Below are 21363 nucleotides of genomic sequence, written 5' to 3'. Positions count from 1 at the left end.
ACTTTTCATTTCTAACGTATGGCCATGAACACAATCCCTTTATTTCATTTGTTGCCCCCCATCACTGTTTTATCTCTAGTTTCTTTGTTTCTTTTTCTTTTGCTCACGCTCTTTACCTGGAGATTGTGGGCAGAGGGTGTTCAGCTTCCTTCAAGAATGGCTAACGCATGTAATTTCTGGAGGAAAACCCACTAGCAACAGTGACCAACCCTAGGCACACTCAGAGGAGTGTAAGAACAGGGAAGACAATGAGCAGTATTTTCCAGATTGCTTCATATCTACCCACTGATGTATAGTCTTTCTGATGTACATGTAGGTCACTGTTCTCCTTTGAATCTGATAAATTTGCTTTACTTTCAGGTAGAAGTCATTTGGAGGTATTGAGTAGGATGTGGATTTGGGTACAGGTATTACTGCAAGCCTGATTCTGGGCAAAAGCATCAGCAAATCTTATGGAACAAACCTTTCTAATGGAAAATGAACACAACTTGTTTTTTTAAATTTAAATTTTAATTTTTTAAAGTTCTGGGTGCCTTAATAAAAACTCAGTTGATATTCTGTACAGTGAGATGATGGTTCACATTAACTGGGCGTAAGGTCACTGGCACAAGCTTCCTGTATAAGCTTTCAAGCCCGAAGTGAGCATTCATACAGATATTCAAACTTCTTTAGTCACTCCAAATAATTTCACATCAAGGAAAAATGCTGAGAAACTCAGCAGTGAGGCATCCATGAGTGATATTAAGTGGACAGTTTCTTCCTTTTTAATTCTTCAGTTATCTTCTTGTGGTGGATACCTAGATATTTGGGCATAAGTGACTAGTGAAGGAAAAAGTGAATGGAAGCTCGGAGGCTTCAAAAGTGAGAGTATCAGTGAAGAGTCCTTGTGAGTGAAGTAGTGATGAAGTACATGAAGCAAATTCAAATGAGCAAATCAGGGTTAACAGCATAATTACTAGTCTGACCGGTGTACTAAGCAAGGATGAAGAAAGAATTAGGTCTTAGAGCAGCTATTTCATGCTATGTTGCTGCTCAGAGATGGTGCTGGGGGAGTCCCTGATCCTTCCATGCTCTAATAGAGTGCTGACTAATGGAGTGTTTGCTACACTGGCACAGGGGAAATGAAACTAGAACTTGCAAACTATCAGATTTGCATCGGAAGCTTCGGTAATAATAAAGAAGTGGACAGTATCACCCTGATCTTACCTATATTCCTAAAGAGGTTCTAGAAAAACATGCTGATATAGTGATTCAGCACCAAGTAATATGTGAGAGTGTTCCTATCAGCTGTTGACAATTAGCATCAGAAATACGTTCTTATCAGCTATTCATAAACCCCATCTTCTCTTTCTCCTCTATTGGGTGTGTGTTCATGACATTTGACTAACCTTGGTAAATAATGCTAGGTAAAATCATAGTATTTGATTTCATGACAAGAAGAGAGTAAATGCTGTGGTTTAGAGTTAGTCAGCTTGAAATAAAGTCCTACCACAGCCAAAACGCTTTTCAGATGAGGTAAGTAGCAAAGCAAAGATTGATTAAACTCTGTGTGAGGTCTGTTATCTCTGATAAGTAGAACTCTGCTAGTTTTGTACAGCAGTATTCATCTTTACTATTGTCACATTGACAATCCAAAATTTCTGTTTTGAGAAGTCCCATGGTATCTTTTGTCTGTAAAGATACTCCTTGCCTTCAAGACTTCAGTTAAGTACCAAATTTTTTATGTTTCTTGGGTACTGCCTTTATTTCTCAGACATCTCAAAGAGAGGTTCCATCTTTCATGTGAGTTACCTAGATGAGTGAGAACCTGATTCCGGAATAAAATGCTTCAGCTGGGTTCTGTTATTGGCCTTATTTAGGTATATGTAGATATGGGAAGAGGAGTACATTTCTGCTAACTTCATGGGGTAGATGTTCACAGCTTCTTCTCTGCGACTATGTTAATGTCAGGAACTGGGGAACTGGGCAATGTCTATCTGAAAAATTCTTCTTTAGGTAGTCACTTAAGGACCAAGATAGATAGCAAACGATCCTGTAGAATAAGTACTAATACTGTTAAGTGTTAAGGCTATTAAAGTGGCTGGATCCATATGAAATCCTCTGGAAAGCTTGATGAACATAGAGTCCTAGAATCCTAGAATCATAGAATCACCAAGGTTGGAAAAGACCTCTAAGATCACCCAGTCCAACCGTCCATCTATCACCAATATTTCCCACTATATCATGTCCCTCAGTACAAGATCTAAATGTTCTTTAACACTCCACCGCATCCCTGGACTGCCCATTCCAGTGCTTGACCACTCCATTGGAGAAGAAGTATTTTCTAACGTCTAACCGGAATCTCTCCTGCCGCAACTTGAGGCCATTCCCTCTAGTCCTACTGCTGGTTACATGGGAGAAGAGGTCAACTCCCATCTCACCACAACCTCAGGTAGTTGTAGTGATTGATAAGGTCTCCCCTGAGCCTCCTCCTCTCCGGACTAAACAATCCCAGCTCCCTCAGCTGCTCCCCCTAAGAGCCCTCCAGACCCCTCACCAGCTTCATTGCCCTTCTTTGAACACACTCCAGGGCCTCAATATCATTCTTATAGTGAGGGGCCCAAAACCAACGTGTTATAAGGTTAATTACCTGTGTTGTGAGAAAGGAAATCACTGTACAATTTATAAAAACCTTGGAAAACATGAGTCAATTTACTGTCTGCCCTTTGTCCAACAAGACAAAGTCCCAAATGCTGACAAATCCACTGAAAATGGAAATTAGGTCTAAGAACAACTCTAGTGAATAGCGAAGGTCTTAAAATCTGTATTCTCTTAATGACTGGGTCAGGCAAATTTTACATTTCATCACAGCGACAGGACAGAATCTAATCTGAATCTGATCCACAACACTTAAAAGATTGCTCTAGAGGTACTGCAAAGCAAACATGATTAACAGGACCTAGCAGTGAATTAGCACATGGCATGATAAGTGGAGCTAAATAGCACTTTCATTTTCTACCCTAAAAAGTGAAAAGGATAAAATAGAGTGATGGTGGTGGAAAGCAATTCAGTGTTCACAGAATTCAGCCATTTGAACAGAAGATGCTGGTATTTGAGTTGGTATTACAAAAATTGATGACTTCATATGGGGGTGCATTATTATATATCTTATTTCCGAATTACCTAGCTTATTCAAACAAATCTTACCAAAATGTATCAATTAGATTAGCTCAGTGCATCAATCAGCAGCATTCAAGATGTGCTGACTTCAGTTTTTGTGGTATCTTCTTTGCAGCATTGTTGCTCTTACAAAAAATTGTTTCTGTGGTCCTTTCAGATTTCCAAAGCTGGCTGCATCCAAGTTTTTTCTAGCAGTGGACATTTTGGGTAGTTAGGAACAGCTATTTCCAAAACCACATTTAATTTATTTATTACCTCATCCCAGAACTTATTTTACCCTAGAGCACAACTAAAACATATGTAACTAATTATCCTGAGAATGTCCACAACTCCCACAGCTCCAGTAAATACAATTCTTTTTTCCCCTTTTCTCTTTTTTTTTTTTAAATCCTGCTATTTTTCATCCTTTCTGATGTCAGCTAAGTCCTATAGAGAAATTTTCACTGAATAAATTCCCATTTGCACTCATGTGCAAATTCATTTATGTTTCAGAATATTGTTTCAGAATATCTTCTGCTGTTCAAGTAATAACCTAGATTTTGGTCCATGAATCCTTAAGTCACTTTCTGACACTTAGGGATATCGAACCAGAAAGTCACATAAAGAAGACACCAAGGCCCAGATTTAGACCATTTAAATTCCTTTTCAATCTCCATTCCTGATAATTTCTCTTGGCTACACATGGCTGAAGGTGCAGGGCCTGCCAGGAGGAAATATTAGACAAGAAGAGTAAAGTAAAATTTAGCCAATATAAATGAGATTTTGGGTCTCTGATTTTGATTAAAAAGCAAACCACAAAAACTCTGAGTTCTCCAGGAAAGAAAGTTGTCATATGAACCTGAAGATTGTTTAAACGCAGCTGTTTTCACTGTCCTCCTTCCCAATGCAAGAAAGAATAAACACAAAATTCTTAGTGAAATGCAGTGGAATCATAGGAACAACAAAGTCAACTTATTCCGTTTAGAATTGTTTTTGATGGAATTTCTGTGAAGTTTGGGTAATAAAGTGAATCCCAATTCTCAGACTGTGATAAAGTATTTAAAAGCAAACAAGAAAAAAAACAATATAATAAAGTTTTAGGACAGTTTCAGTCAGATGTGTGCTAAAACTTTCTCCACAGATTTTCTGTTCTTTATTGCCACAGAATAGACTCTCCTAACTTGCTCGTGGGAATCAGGAGGGTTGCACATTAGAAGTATTCTGGCCCTACTTCAATGCAGTGTAGAGAACCAAACCTGTTCAGTCTAAGAATTAGAAGCAGCTTAATTCTCATGGAGAGGAGTTCCAAGTATGCTAATTTATCTTATCAAGAATGCTGAAAAATTAGCCTGAAGCAGCCCTCACCAGTCTAAAAAACAGATGTGTGTACCATAGAGAAGTTATTAAGTACTTACAGGTCTTGTTTACATTACAGAGGACCCGGAAGCTCAGCACATTTCATATTCAGGCTCTTGACCAGAGGTAAAATTCTAGCATCAGAGAAATCAGTGGCAAAGCTCTCCTGAACTTCAGTAAGACAAGAGCAGTTTCACTGCAGTATTCAGAGTATCTGACAATGGAATATGATTCTGCAGCTGATCCTGTTAGCATTGCTATGTGGGAGTGAGTTCTCATTGAAAGTGTTTTTAATCCTGTAAACAAAGAAATTTAATCTTGGCCACTCTACATTTGTAAAATCCCTTCATGTTTTTCCATGAATATGAAAAGGAATATTTTGCATTCCTGTTCTTTTTTTTTTTTTTTTTTTTTTAATTAGTCAAATGCAACAGTATATTTTGTTCCATTAATGACTTGCAAGTCAGTGTGTCCCCAGAAATATTTATCTTCCAGAAAAGAAAAGTGGATTTAATGGAAGACATAGAATAAGGATCTGCCCCAGATTTTTAACTAACTTTCGTGCTGAGTTTCCATGTACTCTGTTTGTTGGACTTTTGGGGTACAACTGTCTTTGGGAGTGTGAACTACACTTGAGAAAATTTATACAGAAACTTATCCCACATGTTCTTGCTGTGCGTGTCATTTGTTTTACTTGTTGTCCACTGAAGCTAATGAGCCTATCCACAAGAGTAAACATAAGATGATAAAAATTTCCCTGTTTAGACCCTAATTCACATCTCAAGATGTGTGACCAAATGTCGGACATTCCATTCAGAAGTCCAGATGAACTCATCATAGATAACTCACTGTGTTTCCATCTGTTTCAGATTTGGAGAAAACTATTTGGTTGGAAGAAGAAAAATACATTTTGTATCATTTTAATGCTGAACAGATTTAGTGACATACTTGCTTATTTAATCTACAATATAGGAGAGTCTAATGAACTGAGTGAGATACATATCTTGGCTTCAAATCTGTGCTAAGATACACCAGAGAAGCTCCATTTGACTTAAATGGAATAGCATCTTTGTTAATGAGTGCAAAATGTATTCTGATGAAAAATGTGTAGAAGCATGAATATAAGTATTTCAAACTATTGGAAATTACTTAACAGTTCATCTGCATCTTGTGTGTGTGTTTTTTCAGAGGAACAGTACTGTTTAGTCAATAAAGAAGTCTGTTTTTCTCCACTGAGGAGTGACTCCCACTCACAATAGCTGGAGAAATAATAGCTAAGTGAATCTTCCAAATGCTGCTAGGAGAATGAAGTGCAGAGTTGTGCTGTGCATCAGACATTGCTGTTGTGTGTGCCAGACAGGTTACCTTTGATAAAACACAGCCTGGGGCTGTCCAATGCCAAGCACCTCTCACGGAGCTCATGGCCATCTGCTACGTCTCAGGAAAATAGGTTTTCTCAGGATGGTCCCAATATGCTTCCTTTCTGTTGTACTGAATACACAGAGGGGTAATTGACGTAAAAAATAAGCCTCCCCATAGACCAACTTTGCTGGGGAAATTTGCAGCTTCCAGTGACTGTGACTGGGGAAGCTACCAGGTTTCTTACTCCTTTCCCAGCTCTGCTGCATCCTTTGCTCCTGTCACACACACCTGGGAGGCCTCAAAGGAACAATGCCAAGGAGCAAACTGAGCTAAAGCTATCCTGCTGTTTGTCTGTGTGGGAAAGGACTGTACAGACAGGGTGCAAAGGTGGGAAAGAGAAGTATTAACTGCATCAAGGGTTGAGCCATATTGTTAGTAGCTGTTCCACTTTGCACTGGTTTAAAGCATGTCCCAGTAGAGCTGAGAGTACGTTTTCAGTTATCAGAAGCAGGTCCACAACTTTCTCAGATCAGCTACAGTAAGGCTTCGTTTTATTGTCTCTGTCTCAAAATTCATCTATACTTTCAGTTGTTTGCAATATTTTTTTTTTCCATGCTAAGTAATGCCTATAAGACACTGCACTGCAAGTAATACTGCAGAACAATGCAAGGGTTCAGGAAAAAAAATGAGTCTAATTTTAATTTATGTGTTTGTTTTGTTCAGGTTTCTTAAATGTTGTGTTGTCAACACAGTTATTTCCCTACAGTTGTTCTGTCTTCTAAGTTGTAGGATAAAAGACATAATTCTTAAGCATTGAGACTGGAGTTCATCCTTCAGTGCAACTGAACTGAGGGAAAAATCAGAGGGCTGCTTCTTTCAAAAAAATTATACAATATCAAATTATGGATTAGGATTTTATAGAAGTTTATTTGGGCATTCTTCTATGAAACATCACGAGTGTTCTGGCAGATCTTCTTGTTAGAAAGTGTCACTTTGTTGTTGCAATCAAACTTTGTAATGCCAATTCACCAAAAATTGACAGGATATCTTTTCCAGATGAAGAATGAATGGAGAAATCAAGATATGAGAACAGCCTTGGCTTTCTCCCAAGTGTGGGGAACCAACTTTCCAAGTCCATTTTGATTACTGGAAGCTGTGCATGTCACACTCACCATTTCCTGGGGTAGAACAGAAAGAAAAATGTAGCTGAAAGTCTTATCAGCCACTCTGAGACCTGGCAAGCTTACTCTAGTGTTGGGCTATCAAAGCCAGTGCTCTCAGTTATCTTTCTGGTTGCAGGCTTGCAGCAGTGTTGCAAAAGCAAGTGTAGGACAGACTGACTAAACAGATGGCAGAAATAGAGAAAGATTAACTAAAGTGCAGATGGGAGAAGAGAGATACAAAGCAGAGGCTGAGAACAGGAGTGTGAGCCTTACATGCTGGATTTCATTCAGAAGCAGGAGTTAGTAGAAATGCGGTTATCTTTTGTATCCTTTCCACTGACCCTGACTGTTCTTGTAATCTTTTGGGATCAGGAGACAGAGTACTACAGTGTCATAAAGGATTCTCAGGTACTAGCAGAAGGTGGGCATTTTTGGCCATGAAAGTGAATCTCCTTCCTTCCAATCTTTGTGATGTAAAATTATGGTCACAACAGGGGCAGCAAGCTTTCTTGTTGTTGTTCACCAGGTAGGTGAGATTTCTTGCCCATCAGTTTGGGACCATTTCTCAAATGTAATCTCACATAGCACTTCACTCATTAAGCTTGTTTTCTCTGAGCCTCTTCAGTCTTGTTAACTGCGATCTTTTCTGGGTATATACTGTCCTATACAACAGGCAGAAGAGACATTTGTTATTTGGACAGTGATATGTCCAAGCAATATATCTTTATAGAACTATAGAGTAACAGAATGTCTTCAGCTGGAAGGGACCTTAAAGATCATCTAGTTCCAACTCCATGGGCAGCGTTACCACCTGCTAGATCAGATGTTTTGGAGCAGTGGTTTAACAACTAATAGTTTCCTTTAAAAATAAATAAAATATTCTTTTATAAAGATTTATTAATCATCTAAAAAATCTGGTATTCTCTACTGTTAGAGAGGATGACTGCACACTGGTATGCTAGCACTCTTAGGGCTTCTGGTAAGGTAACTACCAGTTTCTAAAAATGTATTTCTCTCACAAAAATGCCTTTAAAAATATATTGAGATCACTTGATGGAAATAACAATGGAAGTGTTACTATACTATGTGCTTGTCTCCTTAAAGATTTGTAACAATCGGAAGTAAGCAAATTCTGCAGTCTCAGGAGGATCAGTTATATGATGCTATCCACTATTCATGTGATTGTGGGTGACAGTGAGGTCAGCTTGGGCATTGGGCACCTCCTGGGGCCTTTGCAAGAAGCCACTGAGATGGGCCCTCAGCCCTCATTTGCTGTCTGGGTAAAAGATGTCGTGGGCACACTGAGGTCATGTAGCAATCATTTCTTCCTTCTGCCATGTGTAAATGGAATAAGAAACCAGAATGTTATGTGAAGAACGCTGCAGGGAACACTAAGCAAAAATTTTTCTACAATTGGAAAAATGTAATTGTTAGATTTCCTCTTTTTGTTTCTATAAATCGCAGTGCTAGGAGAAGGGAGAATGTAGAAGGGGGGAAGAAGGAAGTTCAAATTTTAATTAGCCATTTACACTGTAGTTGGAACATAGACCAGGAAGTCTTCTGATCAGAAGTGATACTTCTTGAAGCTGTCTCAAGTTCTTAAAGGTTTAATGCTGAATTTTATTGCACTGTCTCAGTAATGCAATGAACTCTGAAATGAAATGGTCACTCTCTAGTGTGTGGTGTGTGACTTCTTGAGTGTGCAAAGGATCACTTTGTTGCAAATAATACTTCGGTCTGAAAGGCAGAAAAGTAGTGTTTTGCAAGTCACTTTTTCCTTTCCCAGTTCATCTCGTGTTCCCTGTAGTTGATAGAAAAACTACCACAAACAGTGGACCAAAGAAGGACAAAATGAGGAGATGGATGGAAAAGCTGGTAGTCTTTCATATTTAGTTTAAGACACTTGAACTTTGAGCATTCATGGTCCTATGACTCTGAGTCATGTCTGTGTTCTCTGAAATATGTTGGCTTCCCTTCCAGCTCCACTTCTCTGCGATGTCCTCTGGTTCAGTTACTCATATTAAATAACATTTCAAATCTGCTCTTTTGCTCTACTGAGTGCTGCCATGTGTACTACTAACAGAACAGCACCAGTATAGCTGCAGTGCCATGAGATTGAATCCCATGGCTGGAGCGTGAACCCTGTGAGGAGAAGGTTGGTCCAGGCAGGTGGAGCGGGGCAAGGAGCTGCTGTACACTGCAGACAGAACAGTGCATCATGGACCAGCGAGCATTGAGCCTCATCTACACATGTGGCCCACATCTGCCAGGTTCTGAAAGAGAAACTAGTGATGACCATTTGCAGACTGATCAGTCCTTCTATGCATGGGGATGTAATTTAGTAGCATTAAGAAGAAGAAGAAATCATCTTACACGCCTTCAACTTGTATTTGCTGGATATATAATGCAGTATACTAAGTGAGATTCTAAAAATAAGAGCCAACTTTTAAATACAGAAAGTCTTGCACCCAGCAGAGGATGACTTAAAATAGGAGTTCCACTTAACAGGAAGAGTGCTCAGTGATTTTGGTACCTTACGCCATTAGAATGGGGCATGAAATGATTTGAGAAAAACTGCAAGCCAGCTCTCCAAAGCTGAAAGCAGTTCCTAAGCATAGTTAATTAGGAACAGAAAATTAACATAAGAATTGTTAATTAAAATTAGTACTGTTTAAGAATGTACTGCTGCTTTTTCCATGTACAGCATAAAGGAGAAGTAAAAGGAAACAAGACTAAGTTATGAGTCAATGTACAGAGATGATAAAGGGAAGTCAAAGAAATAAATGGATTATTTAGAGATAATTCTGTTCCATATTTGCAGCAGAACAGGAATGCATATTGCCCCAGATGGATGGGAAACAGCACTGCACTGTACCATTATCTGCCTGACACAGAACTGCATAGCTGCCTTCAGTGTGCCTTGACATTCTCTAGAGCTGGAGCATTAATCTGACATATGGTGGGCATATGGGAAGAAATCTTCAAATACTGAATTCCAAATGAACAGGCTTGTATATTTACGGTTACTGACAAACAAAGATGTATTTATTGCCCTGTCACAGCAATGTACCTGTGTACCTACGTATCTTCACTCAGCACTGCAATACAGTCAGGTTGTTTTGTGTGGATCATTTTATGACCAGCTTCACTTTTTAACCCTACACTCGCACAAATCAAGGAAGCAACAAACTATTGCACAGCATTTAGGTTATTTGTGATAAAAGACCCCCTTCAGTTTAACCTAACTATACTGTATGGATAAGTTGAAAGTAAGGGACGGTTTATTTATGTACACATTATGTAGGTGTTAGCAAGTGAGAAGTGACAGGTTGCCATCCTGTGTGATAGTAAAAGAAATAAGACACTAAGAACTGATAATGAAAGAGGAATCAGAAAGAAATAGGATGCAAAGAAGAAAGGTCTCAATGCCCCTTATATGCATCATTTTAGTAAACATTTAGAAAATACTGGAAAATTGGGAAATTTCCAAGGAGAGATGGGATTGTGTTGTCTGCTATTTTAAAATCTAAAAAGAGGTTATCCAGAGGCATCCAGTTCATATGAAACATATTTGAGATGAATTCTTAATAAGGATAATTAAAGTTTCAATCAACTGAAAATGTAAGTATAAAATTATATTTAATTCCATTTGATACAGTTTTTTAGTTTCCTTGAAAAGATTGGTTTTCTGCAGTGGGATTTCTTGCAGGATAGCATGTGTGCCGGATGGTGTTACAACAGATTTCCAATCTGATATTTGTATCGAGGGCATAATAACTTTGCAGTTGGAGGAAAAAAATGACACCCGAATCGTTTAGATGTCTCTTCACCGATTTAAATATCTTGAAGACATCCATAAAATACAGGATGAAATCAAGTTGTTTCCGAGAGTTAATTTGGATTTTTCAAAGATTCATTTCTCATCAGTTTCCCAGAGTTGGCCAATGTTCAATTAAAGTTGACTTTGTGTAGACGTTTCGATGAAGACTTAAGAATATTAGTAAAGGGAAGATGGCCAAAGTCCTTCCTGCCTAGGGATCTCCTCTGGTGGGACTCAGGCAGAGACTTGTCTCATCTGGAAGTACTGAAGCCAGCAGAGAGAGAAGGAGACCTGGAAGTTTGTCTTCCAAGGAAAACTTAACCCAAATCAGCACATGAGGCTGCGGGTTTATTAACCGCTATGGTATGGTGTGATGTGGTGTGGTGTGGTATGATGTGACTGTAGACAGCGAAGTCATAATCAGTGCCACATCTGTAGTCATGAATGAGGATAGTGGCAGGAACTGACTGGTATTATTCATGAAGAACTATTTTTCAGTAGGAAAATGTACATCTCTTGGGAAAAAATAATCATTCTTTCAGTTTTCTTTTTAAGAGTGAAAAATATTTCCTCCTTTCTGCTCTTCTCTTTCACCAGGGAAGATGAAATGGAAAAAGAACACAGGAAAAGAAAGCAAACCAGAAGACCTGTAGCAGATAGGGCATTTTTCTGACATGTTTTCTAAGAAAACATTTTTTTCCCTGGCTCTAGTAAGTGTGACAGACTTGCTGTGTTCTGGTGCTTCCTACACCATTCAGATGGCAGCCAAGTAGAAGTAAGGGTAGTTGTTTTGGGTTCTTTTTTCTTGTGGCGTTTTCACAGAATTGTTCACTCTTCATCTTTTTATTTCCATTAGAACTTAACACAAAGCAAACCCTAATATTTGCAAGCATTTCCTTAGTAACTAGCACTTAAAATAGTAAAATCTCAGCATTGACCTCATTCCTTGCTCTCTGCCCTCCTTCATCTGATATAGAGGATTCTAAGAAAAGGAAATGGGATGGGCAGGCATGGTCCAAGCAAGGGATTAGCTCTGTGAAGACCTGAATCCAGGAAAGGGGCTGAATAAAGGGAAGGTTCATCAGAGAAGCTGTCTGTCAGATGCTGCTGTATATATGCTGTTGAAAATACCACTTTTTCTCTTATTGCAACAAAACTCTATTAACATCACTATTTAACTTCCACTTTTTGTGTTTTCTTTGGAGAGAAAAACTGCCAAAAGGAAATTCTTTTGCCTACAGCCAAGTAATTTTATTCAAAACTCTTGTGTTGGAAAGGGGTTGCTAAAATCCCATTGGAATCTCCCTTCTGCGATGTTTCTGTACAAACACAGCATGGCACTATGTTAAATCACCGTGGCTAAATGAACTCTACAATCTGTGACTTAAGAAAAATAAACGGATAATATGGGTTGAATCACAATAGAAAAGATGAATACAGAATATATCTTCTTTAATTAGGAAATCTTTCTGTTCCAGGTACTCAAAAAGTGAGGCTAATTCATGTGAGCATATTACATCTGGGCAGACTTAAAAATGCATCAACACAGAATATTTTAAAGTTGCAGCTTCCTAGGGGAAATTCAATAATTTTTTAGGGCCAAACACTGAAGCCAATAGGATTTTGTTCTGTAAAATCAGAATAAAACAAAACAGCCCCATGTTTCCCCTTGACTACTGATGACAGGCACCAGAGCTCCACAAAGGAAAACAGAAAATGAGCAGTAATGAATTTAGAAGTGATGTTGCCAAGTTACAATACTATCTTCATTTAAGTCTCTTCTAAGAATTTTTCCAAGGTATTCACAGGAAATAAATAGCTTATGAAATCAGCAGTATAGTTTCAGTGGAACCATTGACATACCCAAGAGCCCAAGTTAGAGCTTTTTCATGTGAGCGAGACTCTCTATCACCACCAGCAGAACTAAGCATGGTTCAAAGGTCAGTTGAGTCAGTAAGGTAGTTTGGCAAAAAATGTAGGTACAATCACTTGCTCTGTCCTGACTTCTGCAAGTCTTTGGTACTTTAGGATGATCCGTTTTGTTCCATTAGATACTTTCACCCACAATGACCACATCAACTCTCGACCTTTTCACATCATGCTAATTTCTAAGGCCAAATTTCAAACACTAAAAGAAAGTCCACAACCGAGCAGTCTTTGAAAACAGGATCATCACATTGGCAAGGCAGAGGTTGCTTCCTGAAGGGCTGACTAACTGCACTGTCATGGCTGTTGTCTTACCAGTGCCTGCTGTTCTTTGGATGTAAAATGAGAGCAGTGATAACCTTCTCCTGCCCGGCACCTATGTAAAGGGGAAAATATTACAAGACAGACAGGCATGTGGGTGTTTCTTGTAAAGGACGCTAGTCCTGTCTAGCATCTCAGAACTGTCTTTCTTACAACTCTGTGAATTTTGTCAAGTGGCCATGTGATTTCACAATTTTATCCATCGCCTTGCATTCATGCTCTCTTGCTCTTCTCTGTCACATCCATGTTTGAAGAGTACAGAATCCCGGAGGAGTGGTGAGGAAGAGACAGACAGCTGTCACAGCTGCCGATGCTGGGGCTGTGTGAACTGCAGGCTTCAAACACCACACTGGCAATGCCATTCAAAACAGTCATACGAGTCATATGCTGAGTCGCCTGCTTGGGTTGAGGTTTGGATGGACATAATGACTGCTCCTGTACATAAACAAAGAAATATACTGTCCTGCAAGGTAGGGAGGAAAAAGCTCTTCGAGGCTGTAAGAAGTCCAGGCAAATCTGTCTGCATTCCCTCTGCCTTTCTGTGGGTAAGATGCCTCACACACGATATATGTTCCACATGACTCATTTTCCTTCTCTTACTAAGACCACTTATAAAACAAAACTTTCAGTCATTAAAAGCAAGTCTCTGGCATTTTGTATTCAGTAAAAGTTAAATGACTTCTCCAAAATCTTTCTGAATTTCTCTACAGTGGGTTTGTGAGGTTGTGTCACAGATCTGACAGTCATAGTGAAAGAGGAATATAGCCTGCTCCATATATGAATGAGGAAGTCTGCTCTTTTACATAGAGTTAGTATACTGCACATGAAAGATCTGGAAAGCTTGCCTTTTCCACTTCAAGCTGAAAATACCATAGTCGACCCAGAAACCTCTGTGCTTGGGAATTACAGAGGGATGGGGTAAGGCAGTTCTGTGGCTCAGTGATTCAGGGCACTGCAAGAACGTCGCATGCTGATGCTGTAAGCCAAGCCAAATGAAAGTCTTGTAAGTGCTTATTGTATTATTTAAACACACTCCTAAACTTTTCTGCACTGTTACTCTGCTTCCATCTTACTTTATATCAGCTCTTTTAACAATATGTTTAACAGATATAAAAAAAGATATTTTAACAATATATTTATATTTTGCATGAAGAGAACTTCATGCAAAAATTGAATAATTAATTAAATGATCTATGTCTAGAGCCATAAAGCAGAACTATGTCAGTTTTTATTGAATTGAATTATATTTTGCTGCCCTTCCTAACTAATATTGAGAGTTCTCATATTGGAAGATGAGGAGATTGCTCTGAAGCTGTATTTTCTCTCTGTGAACCATATAGCTATAATTTTAGGCCTTTGAGGAAAGTCTAAATGTCTCCCTGGATAAGTGCTGTGGCTGCTCTTGAGGTGTCTGCTTCAAGCACACAGCCGTGTGGGACATTGGTCCCTCTTGCCTGTGAGTCCTTCCCCAGAGCTGGTGAGATCACGGGCATCTAAACCTCCATAGCATGTATGTATGCAGGCTGACTGAACTTTTGCATGGTGGGGAATTGAAGTTTCATGTTCATAGGCCTTTGATAAGGATCTTGAAGATCACTGATAATCTTATTGATTGTCCTGTGCCTCCGAGCAGGAGGGAGGAGTTAAGTGGTAGGAATCAGTAAGGATAACATCAACCTGAGAAGACAAGCGAGTTGGCTACAAGTTTCTGCTCTTGTTTGTTGCTTCAAACAGCTTCTAGCATACTGCAGTTTTTGCTTTTACCATGCAAGAGTTATCTTAAAAAAAATAACAGTTGGAATGAACTCAAAAATGATCCACAACAATGGGTAAACAATGGGAGAAAGATTTGAGGAGCTCTCTATATTGGGTGGATGACAAAGTTGGGGGAAAGTCTGCAAATCATGGTTTTTGAAGAAGAAAATAACGTGATGAAGAAGGGCTTTGCAATCCAATGAAAAATTTATAACTGAGTAAATGAGATCTGAGGCCTCCCCTAAAATCCCAACAGAAAAGAAAAGCCTTCATATAAAGTCCAACAGCTTCATTTTTGGTCTGACAGAGATGAAAGTAGAGGGAACTGTTCCTGCTGCTGGGTCAGGTGAGGGCACTGCCTTGGCAAGATGAGGTGTGGCCATGGCTGTGCCCCAGCAGCAGTGGCAAGGATGTGTTGTTGCATTAAATGTGGAGATGCACTGGGGAGGTACACTGGATGCCTGGCAATGAAATGGCTGTACCACTGACAGGACACGTGAAGTACTGCGAGCTTCTCCAGAAGCATGGATTGATTTTAGTACCCTTGATAAAGTAATCCTTTTATCGTGTATTAAGATTGAGCAAATGAGCAAAAGAAATAAAAACTAAAAAGAGTAACAAAGCTCTTTTTGGCCTTCGGAGGAAGTACTTTTTAATTTTATTTTTTGGGTCAAATGATCAAATTTGACAATCTAGAGTCATAGGCAGAGACACCAACATGCCAGGATACAAGTTTGCTCCCACAAATGTCAGACAAATTCTGAAGAGATAAGGAAACTGTCTCCACTCTCATCATAATTCAGAATCAGCATTTCAGGTAAAAGAGGATGAGAACATTTCAGATCTCTGACTGAACTTAGTGTAAAATGCCAAGTATTTGGTATCTGCTACATACCATTTCAAATGATAATAGGTCCTGCCATCAAAAGTAGCGCTGATCAAAACTCAGCACACTGCCAGTGACTGCAGGAAGGGCCTGGCTTATAAAAGTGTCTGAACATTTTCTTGTGAAGTACAGCAAAATGGCCACTTTTAGAACATTTTTTTTTCTTTTCTGGAAATGATTAGATTTAGTGATGAAAGTTATAACTCAGTGTAGATTAGAAAGTTTTTCTGGAATAATGAAAGAACTGCAGAATGGAAGATGTAATTCCAAAATCTTTAAAGAAACTCCATAGCAGGCACTAATAAATCCATGAACAGCTTAATTCATAGATCGCTTTATACTTGTTGTCCTAATGGGGAGAAAAGCAGGCTTCCAAAATTATAATCTCCATATCGAGGAAAACTAAGAAAAATCAATTGCAGAATATTTATTGCCCTTAAAATTTCTCTATTAGTTTTTGGCAGAGTGACATTTAACTGATCAAAGCCAACACATAATTAAAACTATCTAAATTCCACTACTTGCCTAAGCTGACATATGCTATCAAACTTTTTCATATACCTGTACTACCTGTCTTCCTTTTCTGAATATGATAATTTTGATGTATATTTTTTGAATTTTTTTGTTTTGTAAAATAGTTTTGAATTCTTTATGGAAAAAGTAATTCAGAATAATTACAGGGATAACTACCCACATGGTGCACAAAGCCTACTTTAATTTGACACAAGTAATCAGTAGAACTGTGGTGATAGTGGGGAAAAAGAAGGAATGTCACTTCGTAGGTTATTAGAAGTGCAACAGTTTAAGTTGCACAGTTAACAGTTATCCTTAAATCATAATAGATTGACATCTATAACTTATTTTTCATTAGCAATGATTTACAATAATAAAAAACCTGAAACAGCACTTTTTTTTTTTTTAACATACATTTGACACTAATGTGAAAGGGAAGACATTTAATAAAGCACAGCTTAATGGAAAAATTACTAAATACATAATCAAAAGTTACCTCATCTATCATTGGATGGGCCTGTTTTGTCCGCTTTGTATTGCCTTAAGAAATAATTATTTTTAAGTTCAAAATGAAGAAAATATCCTTGATTCTGAGCTGGATGGGGGAAGAAGAGATTCCTAGACATCATAAATGTATGAACTATAGTTTCTTCTATTTCTATAAATAAGATCAGTGCTAAAAGTAATGACCAGGAGAGACCACAAATAACCATTCAGAGCTTATTAGAGGAAAATTAGAAATAATGCAGAATATACAGCAAAGTTCAATAAGTGGTTTTGTTCTTTTTTCATGGGAGAGAAAATACAATGCTCTATTTGTATAATCGATTGATGCTGTACTTTCCACTACAGCATTATCAAAAGTCATCTGTAATTAACATACAGGGATGGGAGCTTTTACTGCTCATTCAGCCCACCTGTTCAGGATACCTTTCTCAGGAGAGACTAAATTACTTTCTGAAAGTACCTAAAGACAGAGGAGATGTCATGGGTCAAACAACATGAATTACTATTGTAAAGTGGCCTTCTTCATCAGACTAACAACAACAACAACAAAGGCTTTTGTCAGGCAGAAGAACAAAGTGAGCTGAATGTAGGCATAAGTAATTTCAACATGAATCAGGTGAGAGACTTTCTTTTTTAAAATCGGAAAATATTAATGTTCTTCATTGAGAGTCTTAGTAAGATGCTCTGTGGAAAATGTTTGCTCACACTTGAGAATTCAGACTTATACATGTACAGCAGGCACCTGAGTGAATTGTGAAAACTGCTCTTTGAGAGTAATGAGGGAGTTTGTCTTATTTATCACAGCAAAAGAAAGTCTGGAATGTAATGTGATTGCTTTCTGGGAATACAACTGAGGGCTAAGCACCAAGACAGATAGGTGAACTAAGGGCACATATGGGAGAGTGATAGATAGATATGGGACCACTATTAAATTTAAACTGGTAATTAGGCAACCGTTTTAAATCACCAGATTGGTGCAACTATTTTAGCAAGACCTAGGGGAAGGATAAAAACATGAGAGATTATGCTGATGCTGGTACCTTTGTACCAGTTGCAGGACTATTTTATCTGGCTCTGGAGTTCAGCTACCTCATCCTTCAACCCATACTGAGAGGAGCCATTGGCTCTGAGGACAGGCATTTTAAATCAAAGCGACTCCTTCCTGTAGCAGCTGTATCAGAGGCTGAAACAGTCAGAAGCTGAAACTAAACAAATTCAAATCAAAATAAGATGAAAATGTTAATTCGGAATGTAATCGTAGTAATTTGTCAGTTTGCATTTCCTCTCAGTGGAAACTTTGAAATCAAAATGGCATGTTTTCCCTAAAAGATAGTTTTTTGTTCATTCATAGTACTGGGCTTGAATCAGGAACAGATTCACGGAAATCATGTGGCTTGTATTTTGCTGTGTGTCAGACAGATTACTCCCATAGTGCCTAAAACCTCACTGCTATCATTCTACTTATTTACATTCAACCTCCTTTTAAAATGCAAGAACAGCATAAATCAGACTTAATCAGTGTAAATGAGAGTTGGGGCCTACGGTTCAGTGCTTCTGTGAAACAAAAATACATTGTTTTATGATATGTCTTTAATCTTGAATCGTTTTACTTCATGCATGGTGATAGCTCGCAACAGTAGATTATATTCCAGTACTTTTTTGTGTAGCTTCCTTTGCAGAGGAGGCCAGCCTCTAAGTTGACTTCTGGAAGTAACTTTGGAAACTAAATTTTAGGCAATGCTCCAAGAAAAAGAGGCACATGTTAAGGAACTGACATAACTTTTTAACACCACAACCAGCATATTTCTTCAGAAAAACACAGCCAAAAACAGTTGCCAAAACCAATATTGATCTAGTCCTCCATCCAATCAACAAATGCCATTGTTTATAAGATATAACTTTTCTTGGTAAAAGTTCAAAGCTAAATGCCAAGGATTTAAAAAACTATTAAAATAAGAGGATTTAGATTTCCAGAAACTCTGGCCTGTTTTCAGCCTCAGTGAGTATTCTAAGTCATTAGAAAAGTATCCAAAAAAACCTCCTTGGTTTTTATATGGAATCTAACAGTGAAATGACAGCAAAAGGAACATGGGTGCAGGCACATAGGTATGTGCACAGTAAATGTGTACATAAAAAAAGTATTTTACAAATTTTGTATCCAAAAATGGCACTTCAGATTTTCTGAATCACCAAAATTCAGTCTGACACAAAGAAAAGAGAATTACGCAGTATGATCAAATGAAGTTTGCAGAATCTCCTGTGTGTTGATAAAATGTCTGCTCTTCTAATCCAGCAAAACAAAAACTGTGTTCTGTTCAAAATTCCATGAGCTTAGCTTTTAAAATCATAAATCCATTGAATCATTGCATAGGCATGAGATTTATTTACCTTTTCCTTAAGATGCTTCTTAGCAGAATCAGTCAAATGTTCCTGAATTTTCCATGGCAGTAATAGGTCCAGAACTAAGCAAACCCAGAATAAATAGAGCAAACATTTATCTTTTTGTAAGAGATTTTCACAGTTCCTGTCAAGGGTGAATCTGGGCTTTGTTTATGAAAGACACTACGGGACACTACTAAATTACATGTATTCAGGTAGGCTGTACTGCAAAAAGCCAACTTTTTAACTAATCTTCGGTATCCCCAACAAGTGGGAGTTGAGCTTTTGAAAGGTTGGAGTGGTAGTCTCTGTTCTAGATAGCACCATCAGAGCGTTCTTGAAATATTAGTTTTACATCTAGTTTAACAGGCCATTTAGGTAATGATGAAGTGTCCTGTTTAGACACTGAATGGTAAAATTGGGTTTATTTTCATAACCTTTAAATTCCTGGAACCCTAGTGTGGCCATCTGACGGTCAACAGACTTCTGTGGAGCTCTTTTTGAGGCACTCCTGCTTTTTGCTTAGATTTAAGATTTTGGCTTTCCAATCTTGAGGGTGAGGTGATTGGATGTTAACTCCTAAGAAAGCCCAGTGTACCTATTTGCTAAGAATCCTGGTTATTTACTGAGCTGAGTAGCAACAGTACTTCCTTCTCTCTTTTGCTATTTCAGTGGCCCATATGAGCCTCCAAAGAGACAGAGCACATCCTCTTTTTTGCCTCTACACGCACAGGACTTAAAGTTTCTGTCCTGTGACACAGCACACAGTAGTGGCTTGAATTCTGAGAGTGTTATATCGGTAGCTCAGGATATGACGGGACTGTGACATTTTTAAAATGTCTTCTTATATATATAAATACTTCTTATAGATATACTTCTTATATATGTATAAATATTCAAAGGTATTTTTCTGTAAACAGGAATGTCTCCAATTACAGCAAAATGAATACAAATTGCATTATCTTAAGTTAGCTTTTTGTTGTCTTCCTCTTCAAAGATGTGACATGTTATATAAATGTGATATATATTATATATATATATATAATTTGTATAATAACCAGCATCTGATAATGAGGATGTAAGATGAAAAGCCCAGCATACTACAGAGTGGGAATTTAGTACAAAAGTACAAAAAGGGTACTGTATTTTTAGGTGTTCTAGGAGCCCTTTAAGTTTATTTGAGGTTTTCTTCCACGTGGAAAATACAAGAATCTGTGCTGTTTCCTGGTGAACTCTCATAGAAGAAAATTCTAGTTTTCCCAGAAACTGTGTATTATTGTGGACTTAAACAATGCCATAATTTAACTTTTGGGTTTAATGATCCTGGCATAGATTCTTTGGTAAGATATACATCTTTTGCAGCTCTTTGCACAATTTATTAAAAACAAACAAACAAAAAAAAATCCAGAAGATATTCCCAAAGAAAATCCCTTGTGTCTATGTACTGGGTTCTTAAAATCCATCATTCTGACTTTTAAGTGTAGCTCGAAAACGCATCCTTCTCGGATATTAGTTGGCAGAAAAATACTTACCCCTGATCTGCAGGTGAAATGTCTTTTCCTTATTAAGAGTAACTTGCACTGGTCTGATGGCAAATGTAGATAAGGACACTTGTTATTGTTGCCTTCTCCTCTGCCCCACCAGCTCTCCGAACAAGAGCACAGGTACTTTTTGTCAATCCCATGTAAGAACTCCGACCAATTCCATAAAATGAAGAAATATTAGCCAGAAGGATGAGACCCTGAGGGGTCAGGATGGGTATTAACAGCAGGTGAGGGTCTCCGTGCCTGGCCTGGCTGGCAGGAGGCAACCCTGGCCTTCAGGTAGGGTGGAAAATGCTTCACTGTAGATGAAATGTTTTTCATTCTGTTGTTGTCTTCTTAAAAGTTTCACCCACGGGCAGCTCTGAGGAGACATTGGTAGCATTTTAAGCCCCTATGGTAGCAAGGTACTACGATCCCTTTGGACCCTGTAAGACTTGTGAAGCAGTGATGGATTGACACACACCAAAGGGTGTGCTCACCAGTGGGAGGAGTTAGTTCCTTGCGTCGCTGCTGTTAACCTGTCCTCAGCTCTCTACCTGTTTTTATTTGATTCAGGATTCTCCAAGGGGCTCTTACATAACTGCTTTGCTGTGATGAACAATCGTTTATAAGACTACATTGGGTTCAGTGTTTTAGGATGAACTGCTTAACTGCTTCTGTAGAGCAAAACCTGACAAGCCTACCCCGTCACCT

The 21363-nt window shown here is 38.4% G+C and overlaps 1 protein-coding gene and 1 long non-coding RNA gene across 2 annotated transcripts in view; one reads left to right on the top strand and one right to left on the bottom strand.

The window, feature by feature from the left end:
• The window catches only part of LOC104910802, a 32320-nt gene extending 27584 nt beyond the window's left edge, over positions 1 to 4736 (bottom strand). Inside the window, exon 1 of the long non-coding RNA XR_002114500.2 lies at positions 4554 to 4736. This is a non-coding gene — a long non-coding RNA (uncharacterized LOC104910802). The remainder of the gene's footprint in view (positions 1 to 4553) is intronic.
• Positions 4737 to 13935: 9199 nt separating this feature from the next.
• The window catches only part of RBPJ (recombination signal binding protein for immunoglobulin kappa J region), a 90134-nt gene continuing 82706 nt past the window's right edge, over positions 13936 to 21363 (top strand). Inside the window, exon 1 of the mRNA XM_010710320.3 lies at positions 13936 to 14089. Coding sequence (XP_010708622.1) covers positions 14079 to 14089 — 11 coding nt within the window. The 5' untranslated portion in view covers positions 13936 to 14078. The remainder of the gene's footprint in view (positions 14090 to 21363) is intronic.

Source organism: Meleagris gallopavo, chromosome 4 (genome assembly GCF_000146605.3).
Source record: "Meleagris gallopavo isolate NT-WF06-2002-E0010 breed Aviagen turkey brand Nicholas breeding stock chromosome 4, Turkey_5.1, whole genome shotgun sequence".
Lineage (NCBI taxonomy): Eukaryota > Metazoa > Chordata > Aves > Galliformes > Phasianidae > Meleagris > Meleagris gallopavo.
The sequence above is the reverse complement of the archived record's forward strand: the minus strand, read 5'-3'. Positions and strand labels throughout refer to the sequence as shown.